Below are 13,804 nucleotides of genomic sequence, written 5' to 3'. Positions count from 1 at the left end.
GCTCGTGGGGCAGCCCGGAGCCACCGGGGCCGCCCGGTGCTGTGGGGCAGCCCTGACCACCAGGGCCCTGGGGGGCAGTGCTGACCTGGTGGGGCCTCTCTCCACCCGCGGGGCAGCCCTGACCCACTGGGGCCCTGGGGGGTGGCCCTGACCTGCTTGGGCCCCCATGTGCCTGTGGGGCAGCCTGGACCTGGTGAGGCCCAGCTCCACCTGTGGGGCAGCCCTGACCCACCACGGTACACCCCCTGCTGTGGGGCGGTCCTGTCCCAGAGGGGCCTTGGGGGGTGGCCCTGACTTTCTGGGTCCCCTCCATGTGCCTGTGGGGCAGCTGAGACTTGCTGGGGCCCTGTGGGGCAGCCTGGACCTGGTGGGGCTCACCCACTGCTGTGGGGTATCCCTGACCCCCTGGAGTCCCTCTGCACTTGTGGGGCAGCCCTGACCCACCCTGGTCTACTCGTGCCTGTGGGGCAGCAGTGACCCACCCGAGCCTGCCTGCTCCAGGGCAGCCCTGCTCCGTGGGGGCTTCTGTGGCCCTGCCACCCCCTCAGGGACACCCCGTTCCACCCATCCCAGCACCAGGGTTCAGCTGCGGGATGGGGCCCCACGGCCACGTGGAGCCAGGGCAGGCAGAGCCCGCAGCACGCCCTCACCAGGGATTKCCCTCCGGAGTAATCCCCGGCAGCGCCACGTTAGTCCTCAGGGCTGCCCCGTCCTGCCTGGAGCYGCGCTGCAGCGTAGCGCGGGCTCGTGCCTTGGGTGAGGAGCACCAGCGTCCTGCCTGGCAGCCCGTYGGCAGTCGCTGTAGGACTTGGCACACCACACACTCTCCAGGATGCTCCTCCAGGAAACCCGGGGCAGGAAAATAGGAACCTCCTCTCCAGGCCTCTGTGCTCGCCCCAGGCATCGGCTAGTGCAGGGCAGAGCTGTACAGAGAAACTTAGCCTGTGCAGAGCTTGCAGGTCTGGTTTCCACCCACCCCTCGCTCGGGGACGCCCTGCCGCCTGTGGATCCATGTGTCTCCCTTGCTTGGGGATGCCCTGCCCCACGTGGCCACACTTCCTCTTCCCACCAACGCAAACTGTGGCACTTGTTCAGGACTGGTGAAAACAAGCTGGGGTGTCTGTGGTGGGTCTGCAGAGCTTGTCAACGTCCTTGAGGGAGAGAAGAAGAGAGGCAGGGTCAGACAGCTCTGTTACCTCCATGGTTTTGCTTTCCTTGAGATCTCAGAGAGCATAATATCCCCTGCCAAATTGCACCTGCATGCCGGCGGGCAGCTTGGGAGGGAAGGACTAAATTCCACTTGCACAACCAAAAGCTCACATCCCTAGTGTGCCCATGGCGGAGAGGGCTGTAGAAACCCCGTGGCTTCTCTCTGCGGTAGCTTTTATGGCGAGAGAGCTTCCCGTGTCCAGGTGGACTTGCGCGGGAACAGCTGGAACCAGGAAGGGTGAACTTGAGTAACATGCCAGAGAAGTGAGTGAGTGGCAGGGTTACAGCCCGGAAGGCCGGCTACTGCTGAAGTCTTGTTATCWTCGGTATCTTGTCTGGAGCCTGATATGCTGCGTAAGCAGGTCTCTCCTGGGGCAATGTGCTTAGCGTGTGGCTTTTGCAAGGCTGAGCTGAACTCGCTGCTCAGGAGTAGGGTCCTTCACACGTGTGTGAGCAAAAATTGCTGGTTTGGATGGATCTTCTCTAATCCCATTACAGCACAGCCCTGCTCTGCTGAGTGGCCCCTAGTGCTTGTTACCAGCAGGCACTTGATCCTGTGGTGAAGTCCACCAGGCTATGCTGGTGTGACTTGTTGGGCAGTGATGGGGGACCTGCGTGGTGAGTGCGACCCTCTCTCCGAGCCCTTTGCGGGTGTCTGCTCAGCCGGAGTGAGCAGAGACAGCGGTTCTGCAGGCAGGATCTCGGCTCGCGCTGGGCTGAGTTGTCTTCTGGCTTTTTCTTGTGCGTATGGGGCTGAACGTGAGATCAGCTGGGCTGCATTTGGCGGCAACCGYGTCTAAGTCTTCCCCCGGTTCCCAGCGGACATAGCCCGAGGTACTTGGGTGTGTTGTTTGACTGCCAGGCCATCTTCTGAAACGATGCCTTTATTTATTCCCTTTCTGCGTTCAGCTCTGTCACTTTATAAGYCTCTTCCCAGGAAGAGCAGCTGGGGAAGGTTATGAGAGGTCTCCCAGTGAGGAAATGGGCTCTTCCTCCTTCTCTTGTATTTAAGAAACTGCTTCCTCACTGTCCGGCCTAAGATGTCTCTAATTCCCCTTGTGGGGCTGTGGCTGATGGGTGAAAATCCCTGAGCTGCCCTTGGAGGAAGCCACATGCAGCCACATGCTAGGGCCTGGAGAAGCATCGCTGCGAGAAGATGAGGGGCAGACCCTGCCCTTAAGAGGGGAACGGTGTCGTTATAACCTGCCAAGCTCAGCCTCTGGAGGGTTACTGTCTTGCTAAAGACAGGAACACCTGGGAGCCAGTAGCCGAATTTGGAGGGGCGGGTTTCCTTTGCCCAGCTGGGAGCTGGGCAGAGATCCCTGGCCTCTGGCAGAGCATCTTGGGCTGAGCTGGTGGGAGCTGTGGGGTTGCGGCGTGGGAAGGGACTAACCCTAGAGGCTGGGGCACTGGATGAGAGGGTCTCCCCTACCATATGGCAGGGCACCTGTGGTGCATTTTTACATGTTGTTTCCTGGAAGGAGAGAGAGAACCTTCACTCTCTGCCCCTGATCTGGGGGCAGCTGCTGGAGACAGGTCAGGGCTGTCCATCTCCTCCTGTTGCTTCTCCTCTACGCTCGTCTCTCCTGGTCCCAGGAGTGTTTTCCCCACCATGGCAGTGACGATGACCTGGCAGCAGTYCCAAATATAAACGTCAGTGCTGGTGGTCTCGACGGAGAGCCCTGGGCTRTGCTCCCCCCGCCACCTCGCTCTGAGCCGAGGTATGAACACGTGGCCCGGTGCCCTGGCCATGTGCTCTCCTTCGGGACGGGAGCAAGGGGSTGTCTCCCATGCAGGATGGTTCCTCATGCAAACGCAGCTGCAGGCTGCGACCAGAACACAGCCAGGCAGCCGTCCTCGAGGTGAGACTGGGATTTCTTACCTTGCTCCTTGCGCACTCTGGCTCATCCAGCTGCAGGGCGTTGAGGCGGCCGTCTGATATGAGATACTGGTCGCCTGATGCGATCCTGATGCGAGATTGCAAGGCCGGGTGTGGATACCCAAGGGCCTTGCCTGGCCTCCAAAGCATGGGCCTGGTGAAGTCAAGGCCAGAAGCACAAAGGTATTTGGGGGCTGATTTCAGCCGCCTTGGTTTGTCCCCCTATAGTAGAAAACTGTGGCTGCAATAGCCTCGTTGCTCTGGCAGAATCACCATGTCTTCACTGCGATTTCTGTTCCTACATGTATGCTCCTGCCCTGGTGATTTCAGGCCCCGTAACCCTTTCCCAGCTAGTGCTGGAAAGAGCAGAGGCTTGGTATGTTTTAACCCATGGGGGTTAGTCTTCACAGAGGTGTTTTGAGCGGCTGCAGGAACGCTGGTGAGAGCCATGAACGGATGYGAGCCCTGTGAGCTCTTCTGGGCTGCCCGGATGTCATGGTCTGTGCCAGAAGGCCACGATACCACTGCAGGCAGCTCTCAGCCCGTGGAGCTGGAGCCGGTGTGCAAGACAGCTGCTCTCAGCGAGTGGGGCAGACCCCCAGAAACCCATTACATCTCCAGACCCTCCCGGGGCACTTATTTGGAGCTGCACGGGAGAGGCCTAGTGCACTGGGTGCTCATCATCCTGTGCTCACCTGCACCATGACGCTTGGCAGTGGCAGATCAGGACAAGCGTCTTGCTCAGCCCTGCAGGTTGAGCTGGGATCCTTCCATAGGTGCATGGGGCTCGGAGGAATTGCAGTTTGCTCCCTGGCTGTAGCAGCYGATGGGTGGTCTGGGAGGGTCCCTGTGCTCCTAAACCTGCTTATGTCAAGACGATGGCAGTGAAGGCATGAGAAACYGTCCTGCCACGGCAGCATGAGCTGCAGCATTCCCAGCAGCGGACACAAGGCCTTGCTATCTGAACTGAGCATCTGTCATGTGCTGGGTGGGACGGGTCTAGTCTGCCTGTCCTGGAGCTGGTGCCCAGAGCCTCGTCGGGCAGAAAGTCCTCCCTTCTCCCTTCTGACCTTGAGCTGGGCTGTCTGGCGCASCAGCCCTGTTCCTTTCCTGCAGACAGCGTTTGGCCTCTGGGAGCCTTTTGCTCATCCCAGCTGGCTCGGGTTATGCCAATCCTGTTAGAGGCTGCCTGAAGATAATCTGGTGGCCTCGTGCCTGCTTGGCGCCGCTGGCTGATCCCATTCCCACAGGGACCTGAGCGATCCTAGCGCTTTGCCCCAGCGCAGAGGAGGGGGTGAGATTTGGTCTTGGCTCATGGGGCCTGGGAGTCGGGGCGTCCCGGGGAGCGGCGTCAGCCCCTCGTACTGCTTGGCACCTGCACGAGTGTTACAAAGCAAGCTGGGGGCAAACAGCCGTCCCCGCCRTCTCCAGATGAAGGCTGAAACCCATCTTATCTCACCTTGTGCTGGGAGGCTATGCCTTGTGTTTAGTCTTCGGTGTTTCGCAGCTTCCCCAGCCCCGGCAGTACATCCAGGCTTCACAACATGGTTGAACCATGTTATGGGGTAGCAGTGCCAGGGAACCGTGCCAGGACATCCCTGYGGGTGGGCGGTGCGTACCTGGGCCGGGAAGGGGCTCTGGAGGAGGCTGGGGTCCTTCTGGCGTTCAGATCCGTCCTGCTGGCTGGGGGCACGGGGACAGCAGGATGGCAGGTGGATGGATGTGCGGGTTTCCCTGCCCTGACCTTCCAGCCTGACTTTAATAGCTGCGTTCTCGTGGAGTCTTAATTATAGCATGTGCATGATAATGGCTTCTATACTCCGGGTAGGCTCTCGCTCCCTTAGAAATCTGTTTCTTGGTTTTTAATAGACTGGCTTCTAAACTCGCGCCAGGAAACAAAAGAGAAGCAAGATAATCATCAGGATGGTGTGGTCTGTGGGTTGCGTTGTTTTGTTTTGTTTTAATGGCCAGCTATCTTGTGAACAGTCGGGGCTCAGAATTTGCTCGCCCGGCTTATTACTTGCAGTTGCCGGCTGCTGCCTGGCGTGGCTTGGGAGGGATCGGATCCCTCTGCAGTTGTCACCGGTCCTTCTCAAAGCAGCGGCTCCCCGGTTGCGCCGCAGGACTGTCCTCCCCAGCGCGGAGCCCCGTGCAGGCACCGCTCTCCGTCCCCGTGCCGCCCTCGTGGAGGTGGGGAGAAACGCGGGGCGGGCATGCTGCCCGCTTCGCCTCCCGGTGTAAATCCCTTCCCTCTTTATTCTGCGGATTTAACAAGTCTGTTGCGCGCTAGGATTTAGTCTTCCTGCTCCCCGCTCCGTCTTGGGGCCTCCGAAGAAGCTGAGCTTGGAGGAGGAAAAGAGACCCCCTTCGACAGGGGCTTTGCTCGGGTGCAGACGGGGACTAGCGCTCGGACCACGTGCAAGCTGGTGGCGGCCAGCCGGAGCCCGCCCTGTTGCCGCTCGGCAGCTCTTCCCTCCCCGCTGCCCGTCCCCACTTGCTGCCCGTGGCGCCGGGTCTGGGAAGCATTTCCCAGCCCATCTGCCGAGCGAGCGAGCGGGGCGTGAGGAGGAGGCGGCAGGAAGCAGGCGGGAGCTGCGGCTTCGGGTGGGACGGGGGCTTCTCTGCTGGGAGCTGTCATCTGGAAGCCATCAGCGGGAGTGGGAGGGAGCCGCCTTCCCGGGGCCACACACGCCGGCCGGCCCCGCCAGGACCGCAGCCGGCAAGCCCGCAGCCTCGCTCGCCCGGGCAGGGGGACCCGGACCCTCGCTGTGCCCCGTCGTCCCCTCGCCAGCCCGCCTGGGCGACGGCACCCGGCTCGCCGCGGGCCCCGCGCATGGGCTCGGCGGTGGTGGGGTGCGGTCCTGCTTTGCCGCCCTCGCGGCTCAGCCGGGATCGCCCAGGGGCCTCCCGACGCAGCGGTCGCTGTGTTCACAGCCGGGACCGACCCGCTGGTGGGCAGTGGGTGGTAGCAGAGGACGCTCGGACACGGGGCAGGCAGAGGGGATGGTTGTGTCCGACTCCAACCAGGGCATCTTTGCTCGTGGGGTGTCCATGAGTCATCTCCTCTCTTTTTGTCTGGAGCTGCCCTACGGATACTGTAGGATTGCTGTTGGCCAGCTCCTGTCCAAGCCTGATGGAGCTGGTGGGCTGCACAGGGGCTGTGTTTTGGGTCAACATGTCCCCAAGCACCAGCTGAGGTTAGGATACTGGGGAGAGGGTGGAAAAAACCCACCTTCTCCCCACTGCTTTTTTACCAGCATCTCAATCAGTGCCTGGAGACGAGGCACAGGCTGAGCCCCGCATGGCGCTGGGACAATCGTCCCCCGTGGTTTTTCCTGCCAGTCCCTTTGGCTGCTTGCCCCGTCCTTGCAAAGCAGGGCAGGAAACGGAGGGGGCGAGCCTGAGACACAGCGCTGGGGCTCCAAACGGAGAGTGAGCGGTCCCCGGGGTGCACACAGGGGTGCAGGCCCCGTCCCTCCCTAACTCCGGGCGTCTCTTGCAGCTTGGCCAACATCCCATTGACTCCGGAGACCCAGCGGGACCAGGAGCGGCGGATACGCAGGGAGATCGCCAACAGCAACGAGCGAAGGCGGATGCAGAGCATCAATGCTGGTTTCCAGTCTCTGAAAACGCTCATCCCACACACGGACGGGGAGAAGCTCAGCAAGGTGAGCGCAGGGAGCTGCCACGTGTGAGGTGGCATCTGCTCTGGGCTGCGAGGGACACCCAGCAGGGGAATTGGTTCTCCAGCACATCAACGATGTGCAAATCAGATGTCCGTCCTGCGCATTGAGGCTTTCTGCAATGCTTGTTGAGCAGGCAGGACGGGGCTGTAAGCGTAGTTGGGGATAACTGCATACGTTATTTCGCCGGTCGCTTCCAGGCTCCTTAGCGCCCGGGGACTTTAGAACTAGTGTTTTCATTGCGTCGGACAAAGCTGGTTTCCCCGAGGCCTGGTGGAGTTCCCTCTCTGGGGGAATTGCCTCTGTGGGGCTGTGTGCACGTTAAATACGGGGTGCGTATTTAACTCGGTGTCCCAGGGCCAGAGCGGAGGAGCAGTCTGGGTGCGTCTAACAAAACCCAGCCTCCCAGCGCCGGGACTGCGTGTGCCCAGGTAACGAGGGGGCCCTTTCACAGTGCGACTTTCTTGATGCTGCAGGAGAGTGGTGGGAGGAGGCAGCTCTAGGGAGTAGGTCAGGCACCATTCCTGCGAAAGATGGATCGGATTTAGTGCCGTTCGTGTGGACTGGGTGGAGGGAAAGCCCAGGTGAGAGCACAGCCACAGGGTCTGGAGGTGAAGCAAAGCCTGGAGATGCTGGGGCCAGCAACGAGAGGTCCTGCTGCCTCCTGGGCAGGAAGGGAGCTCAGCAGGAGCAGGTCTCCTGCGGTTGGGGAGGGACCTTGCAGAAAAGTCTCCTGCCTCACTGGCCCCCCTCCCTGCTCTTCCCCAGGCGGCGATCCTCCAGCAAACGGCTGAATACATCTTCTCACTGGAGCAGGAGAAGACTCGGCTACTGCAGCAGAACACCCAGCTCAAGCGGTTCATCCAGGTAGTGCCTCCCTTCGCGCCCGACACTGCTGGGGTGGGGCTGGGCTGGCCAAGGAAGGGCTGGTTTCCTATGCCGCCAGCAACTCTTTCCGTAAATTTGGGAGGCCTCAGTGCATCATTGCTTCTCCCCGGAGGTCAGGTGGAGACCCTCTGTCCTCCTGTGCCAGGGGAATGGAGGCATTTCACACCCTCCTGGCATCCAGAGGTGCCCAGCTTAACCTAACATCCCCTGCAGCAGGAGGAGAAGGGGACTAGGGCTCCCATTTCCCGTTTGGGTCAATGTATCCAGGCAGGACCCCGATCTCTCTTGCCCATGGCACCTCWGGGTCTTGGGTAGCCCCACGGAGCTGCTCGGGCAGTAGGGCTCTGTCATGGTGTGAACTGGCAGGCGCTCCTGGAAGAAGTGGGTTTGCACAAGGCTGGGTTGGTGTGAAGCCTGGGAGGGTGGGAAGGCACGTCTCTGCCATCGAGGACCCTGTGGTCCTGTGCGTGGTCCAGATGGGGGGATCAGGGCAGCGGGAACAGAGGGGAAACTCCTGTCCTTCCCATACCGCCGGGTCTGGCCCCTGACACCACGTCCGTCCGGCAGGAGTTCAGCGGTTCCTCCCCGAAACGGCGACGGGCGGAGGACAAAGATGAGGGCATCGGCTCGCCGGACATCTGGGAAGACGAGAAGGCCGAGGATCTGCGGCGGGAGATGATCGAGCTCCGGCAGCAGCTCGACAAGGAGCGCTCGGTGCGCATGATGCTGGAGGAGCAGGTGAGGCCGGATGCGGATGCGGATGCGGATGCGGGGCGCCCGTGCGGCGCCGCGCCGGCTGTGCGCGGGGTGGGCTCGCCCTCTAGCGGGCAGCGCTCAGGGATGCTGGAGCGGCGCCGGAGCCCAGCGCACGTGGCCTGGCGGCTCCAGGCCGGCCTGCACCGTGTTGCGGCCCCCGTCCTGCCTGCGCTGCTCTCGCGCCAACCCTCCTTGGGCTCAGGGGGCCGAAGTCTCGCCTCCGAGCGGGCGGGAGCCCAGGGCGCTCTGGCCCGGCTCTGCTCTCCTGGCTCCCCTGCCCAGGGCTGCGCAAGGGGCCGAGTGGCACCRGGTTGCGTTTCGTAGCACCACAACCTGGCAGCCTGGGGCCTCTGAGGCCGATTTGGGCTGAGGCCCACCTCCAAGGCGCTGTCGTGGGCGTTTGGGAAGTCAGGACCTGCCGCTCCTGTGATGCCTCCTGTCTGACACAGGAGACCTGCAGGTCCCAGAGAGCTGCTGAACACCATTTCGGTGTCCCTTACGCAGCGGCGGAGCAAAGCCTTGCTTTATCTCCTGCGCTGCTCTCTTGGTCTGGCACATCGAACGGCATCCCGATGGTCTGATCCGTTCTACAGAGCGGGCTCCGTTCAGGAGCAATTCATGGTTTCTCAGTCGCTGCGGGCTGCTTTGGGGTTTGCCAGTTGCCCCCTCCCCAGGCTCGGCGGTGGGCTCTCCCCAGGGTCTCTGCTTGGTCTGCCCCATGGCTCTGAGGACAGACACAGAATGGCGATGCCGTGCCCCTGGGTTTGGTGCTGGGGGGCTGTGTTGCTGCCGGATCGGGTGGACACAGGCGGAAAGCATGCTGTGCTCCAGCACCAACACATCCGGGCCTTCTCTGCTGGCAGGTTCGCTCCCTGGAGGCCCACATGTACCCCGAGAAGCTGAAGGTGATTGCTCAGCAAGTGCAGCTCCAGCAGCAGCAGGAACAGGTGAGGTTGCTGCACCAGGAGAAGCTAGAACGTGAGCAGCAGATCCGAACCCAGGTGAGTGCGTGGATGCCTCCCAGGGCCCACCCCGACCGTAGCCCAGCTGCGGGGACACCCCAGCTGCCTCGTGTCTGAGCGAGCTTTTCTGCGAGATGTGCAGCCGGGCGTGCGGGTGGTGAAGTGCACGGGGTTGGGGGCAGCTCAATGATGTGGTGCTTGGCATCTCCTGTCCCTGGGGCTGGCTGCGATTGACAGGGATGTCCCAGCAAAGCTCTCGTTCTCAGGGGGTGGGGACAGGACTTGGTGTGCAGCCTCCCCATGTGCTTGTGTCCCGGCTGGGCTCCCTTGGGGACTGGAGCTGATGTTGCAGCCCACTGCAGAGAGATCTGGTGATGTGCCCCCATCCCGGGACACCAAGTTCCTTGTAGCCAGCTTGGCTGGCTGCCACGTCCTGTGTCTGCCCCGGGGAAGGCACTAGCAGCTGGCCCTGCCTTGTCCTGCTGCCAGCCTTGGAGTCCCCCAGAGGTGCCCCTGCAGGAAGGGTGGTGGGGAGTGTGGCTCGGGTCCTGGCTTTTCTGCTGATGATGCTGGCACCCAGAACTGCTGCTCTGGTCCACCCAGAAACGGGCCCACCAGCCCTTGTCATGGCTGGGAACGGGCTTAACGCCCCGGCTCCGGTCTGAGCTTGGATAGATTGTTCCCAGCGCAGGGCTGCTTCTCCGGGCTGTGGCCACGGAGTACCCTGGCTGGTGGCATGTGACTCTGCATCCCAAACCTCCCTGGGCAGCAGAGCCAGACACAGGATTTAGCCAGCTCCCCCATCCCACTAGCAGCACTGGTGCTTGGGCGGGTTGGGGAGAGTCTGGCCTTGTGGCAGGCTATGCCCAGGCCAAAGTGCCCTGCCTTACATGGTAGCTGCTCCATGGTGGCCACGGCTCCTTCTTCACCTGCTCCAGAGTTGGTGCTTGGTGCTCCCATCCTTGCCAGCAGAACCGCATCTTGCTCCGTGTGCCGCTGCAGGACTCCACCACCAGCCTCTCTCCACGGTCCCTGGTTAGCGTTTGCAGGTGCCCCTCGTGTTGGGGGCATTGTGGCTTGGACCACATCACGGCAGCTTTCAAGTGGCTCCATTCCCCAGCGCTGGCAGCTTTTGTATGTGGAAGATCGCTTTTTAGCTGGCAGTGATTCAACTTGGCGTTGGAGGGACCGCAGCCTTCCAAGGCCTTGCCGGGAGGCGCTGGGTGYGGCCGCCTCTGATTGCATCCCCCAGGAGCCGAGTTCCTCTCTGCTGAGCTTTCCCAGCCTGGCCTCTTCGCCGGGGGCTCAGGTGGAGGAGACCGTGCTCCCGCTTGTTGGCTGAGCTGTGGCACTCGCTCTGGCTCCCAGCCCTGGGCAGACTTCAGCAGGCACGTTTCTGTCGCATTTGCTGTGGCCTGGGCATGGGACAGGTGAGGAACAGGTCTTGGGCCCCATCCACGGGTGATGCCAGCAGCTGAAATGCTCTGTGAGCAGTTGATGCAGGTAGTGCTTCCTGTGCCAGAGCTGGTGGTTTGCAATGACATAAAGGTCCAACACCACCTCTGAAGGTTCAAGTCTCACTGGGTGACTCCAGCCTATTTTTGGAGGCCCCCAAACCAGCCCCACCATATGCAAAGCTGGGCTGGGGCTGGGGAGCAGGCAAGTCGGCAAGTCTTGCTGCCTGGCAGAAGTTGCAGGACTGCGGGTACTGGAGTCTTCAGTCTTTACCCCTGCCAAAATCACATTGCTGATGCTCTGGGGAGCCTTATGTGTGCTTGGAGCAGAACGGAGGAGAGYGCGGTCCCTGCACTGGTGATTCCCTCCACTGCTTGTCACAGCCCTGACTTTGAGCCATCCCTCAAGCTCAGCCTTTGGGGAGACTCCGGCATGGGGAACTTCAAAGGGAGCGAGAAAAACTTCCTCTGTCGTTTGGCTTCTCCAGAGATGCTTCCCCACAGGATCCGTGCCCAGCCGCCTCCTAGGGAAGTTCAGCCTATTTTTAGGTGAACTTTCCTTAGCCTCCTGCTAGGGCGTTTCTTTGCATCCGCTATTTTAACGAGGATCTTTTAGGGGTGCGGCAGGTTCCCAGCTGAGCAGTTCAGAGTGATTTGAGGATTAGCACGCAGCGGTAGCTCAGATCTGGCTTTTGCCTCCACTGTCTTAAAAGCCAGGTCTTTCCCCCTTCAGGATAAAGGGAATTCTTCAAATTCATCCTGAGAGGCAGGAGAGCAATCCAGCATGTGTCTGTGCTGAAGGGGCAGTTACTTGTCTTTCCTCTGGTCCCTGATTTCTTTCCTCTCCGAACACGGGCTGGGAGTTGCCTCTTGCACTCCTGAAGTTTCTCCCGGGTTTGCACAACGTAATAATATGTTGGCCAAAGTCGGTGCTGGGTGCAGGGGAGGTGTTGCGCTGCAGCTGGGCAAATGGAAATCTGTGTTCCTGCACTCAGAGGAAGCTGGAACACATTTGTGGGTAGAGGTCTGGAGCCCTTTCAGCCCCATTTGCCTCTTGCTCTGCCAAAGCTAAGGCCACCAAGCTCTCAGATGGAGTGCTGTAGCGTTCGTCTAGGAGGATGCATGAACCTGAGCAGTTCGGCGGCTGTTCAAGCTTTTATTGTCTCTTGAAGAGGTCTGGGCTTCCGATGTGCAATGCTTTCCCCATCATCTCCTTGCCCAGGCCCAAGGGCTCTTGCCCACCTCTTTCCTCCCCTATGGGGTGCGTCTTTTCTGGTTCTCTTCCCCCTTCAAGGCAGTTACCCTACATTAAAACTAGGTGCAGAGAGACGCGGCGTCCTGTGAAAATGCTGCAGTGACCATGGGGATTGAGTTATGGGGCACATTTTCTTCCTTAATTACCTGCCTGTGCCTAGTTCTCTGAGCCAGACATCTCGCCAAGAGCTGGCGCTTCTGGGCACATGCAAAACTCCTGTGCTCTCGACACCCAAACAGCCCAGCGCCTGGCCTGGAGAAGACAGATTAGTGTTTGACCCAGCCAGTGCCAGTCTGGCTGCCTTTTGCGGACCCTCTGCCCCCTGGGAAGGATATGGCGTGGGCGTGGGAAGGACTGGGGGTGCTCAATCCCCCCAGCAGTGCAGGGCCCACAGCCCTTGCTGGGCCAAGGGACAGCAGGAGCCCTGCCGGTGTGCTCGGGGGAGCGCGGCCGCGAAGGCTGCCTGCGCTGCTGGGTCACTCCGCGGCTTCACGCTGCGCTGCGGTGCAGCAGCCTTCTGCGCTGGACGTGGCCGGAGGAGCGGATGCTCCTTCCAGGGAATGCCGCAGCCCCTAAAAGCCCTCTGAGTAAATCCCCCGTGGCCGAGAGGAAGAGTTGCTGAGCTGTGTTCCTGAGCCTGCAGCAAGGACGTACGGTGATAGCTTCTTCCCCCTTAGCTTTCCTGGCTGCACGTGGGCTTGGAGGAGAGGCGAGAAGGATACGGCTCCCTTCGGTGTCACCACCCTCATCGTGGGCTGGGGTGTCGTGGGGTGGAGGGGCCCCCGGGGGTATCTGCTGCCCGGGTTGGCTCCCGGCGCCTGAGCTCGGGGAAGGCGATGTCGAGCTGCGTTGGGGTGCCAGGGCGTTGGGTGCTGCCGGCTGGGACCAGGTTGCCGGAGGGAGTTTTTCCRTGCTAACAGGGGGGTTTCGCTTCTCTTCCCAGCTCCTGCCAGCACATGGTCCCCCAGCGCCCACCCACCACCCCACCGTGATCGTTCCAGCGCCGCCTCCCTCCCATCACGTCACCGTGGTCACCATGGGCCCGTCCTCTGTCATCAACACAGTCTCCACGTCCCGGCAAAACCTGGACACCATCGTTCAGGTAGGGGGGCCGGCAGCGGGAGGGAGCGCGTGGGAGCCCAGCAGGCATCGGGGGCTCCCGGGAGCCRCGGGGCCGAGCCGGAGGGTGCCTGCCCGGCCGCGGTTGGGTTTGGGGGAGACGCGCGCCGCTCCCCAGTGCGCCCGGGCTGCCGGCAGCCTCCAGAGCGGGTCCCGGCCCAAAGCCAGCGGGGTGCCGTTGGGGGCAGCCCCTGTCCCTCGCAGCGGGGACGTCCTCACGGCCCGCGGTTCCCCTCGGCAGGCGATCCAGCACATCGAAGGGACGCAGGAGAAGCAGCTGCAGGAAGAGGAGCAGAGGCGCGCGGTCATCGTGACGCCCGTCCGGGCCTGCCCCGAGCCCTCCAACTCCGACACCGCCTCCGACACGGAGGGCAACGACAGTGACTCCATGGACCAGAGCAAAGAAGACCCCTTGGGGGAAGGGGAACTGCCCTGACACCCCCTGGCCGGCAGCCGGGGAGGGGACGGGGCAGGGGAGGGAAACGTCAGAGAATATGCTGAAATTTTTAAAAAATACAATGCGATTTGGGTCTCTTTTATGACCTTTTTCCTATACTGTAAATCAGAGCGCTAGCAGCAGGCAAAGTTCACTGTTCAGT

At 61.5% G+C, this 13,804-nt stretch overlaps 2 protein-coding genes across 2 annotated transcripts in view; one reads left to right on the top strand and one right to left on the bottom strand.

Annotated features, from left to right (window-relative positions):
* The window catches only part of GLIS2 (GLIS family zinc finger 2), a 23,449-nt gene extending 20,211 nt beyond the window's left edge, over positions 1-3,238 (bottom strand). Inside the window, exons 1-2 of the mRNA XM_026065226.1 lie at positions 3,092-3,238; positions 2,674-2,838 (exon numbers count right to left, since the gene is read on the bottom strand). Of these exons, the coding sequence (XP_025921011.1) occupies positions 2,674-2,838; positions 3,092-3,238 (312 nt within the window). The remainder of the gene's footprint in view (positions 1-2,673; positions 2,839-3,091) is intronic.
* A 2,853-nt stretch (positions 3,239-6,091) lies between these two features.
* On the top strand, positions 6,092-13,798 carry TFAP4 (transcription factor AP-4). Its single transcript, XM_026065225.1, has 7 exons — positions 6,092-6,285; positions 6,522-6,756; positions 7,540-7,638; positions 8,227-8,397; positions 9,279-9,416; positions 13,030-13,188; positions 13,447-13,798. The coding sequence occupies exons 1-7, from the start codon at positions 6,092-6,094 to the stop codon at positions 13,639-13,641; spliced, it is 1,191 nt and encodes a 396-aa protein (XP_025921010.1). The 3' UTR covers positions 13,642-13,798.
* The last annotated feature ends 6 nt before the right edge of the window (positions 13,799-13,804 follow it).

The sequence above is a fragment of the Apteryx rowi genome, unplaced genomic scaffold, assembly GCF_003343035.1.
Source record: "Apteryx rowi isolate R43461 unplaced genomic scaffold, aptRow1 scaffold_225, whole genome shotgun sequence".
NCBI classification, from domain to species: Eukaryota; Metazoa; Chordata; class Aves; order Apterygiformes; family Apterygidae; genus Apteryx; species Apteryx rowi.
This window is presented reverse-complemented; position numbering and strand designations above follow the sequence as displayed.

Coding starts and splice junctions, on each gene's coding strand:
- TFAP4 (XM_026065225.1), top strand. CDS start 6,092: ATGGTTGTGTCCGACTCCAACCAGGGCATCTTTGCTCGTGGGGTGTCC. Junction 6,757..7,539: donor ACGGGGAGAAGCTCAGCAAG/GTGAGCGCAGGG, acceptor GCTCTTCCCCAG/GCGGCGATCCTCCAGCAAAC. Junction 9,417..13,029: donor AGCAGCAGATCCGAACCCAG/GTGAGTGCGTGG, acceptor TTCTCTTCCCAG/CTCCTGCCAGCACATGGTCC.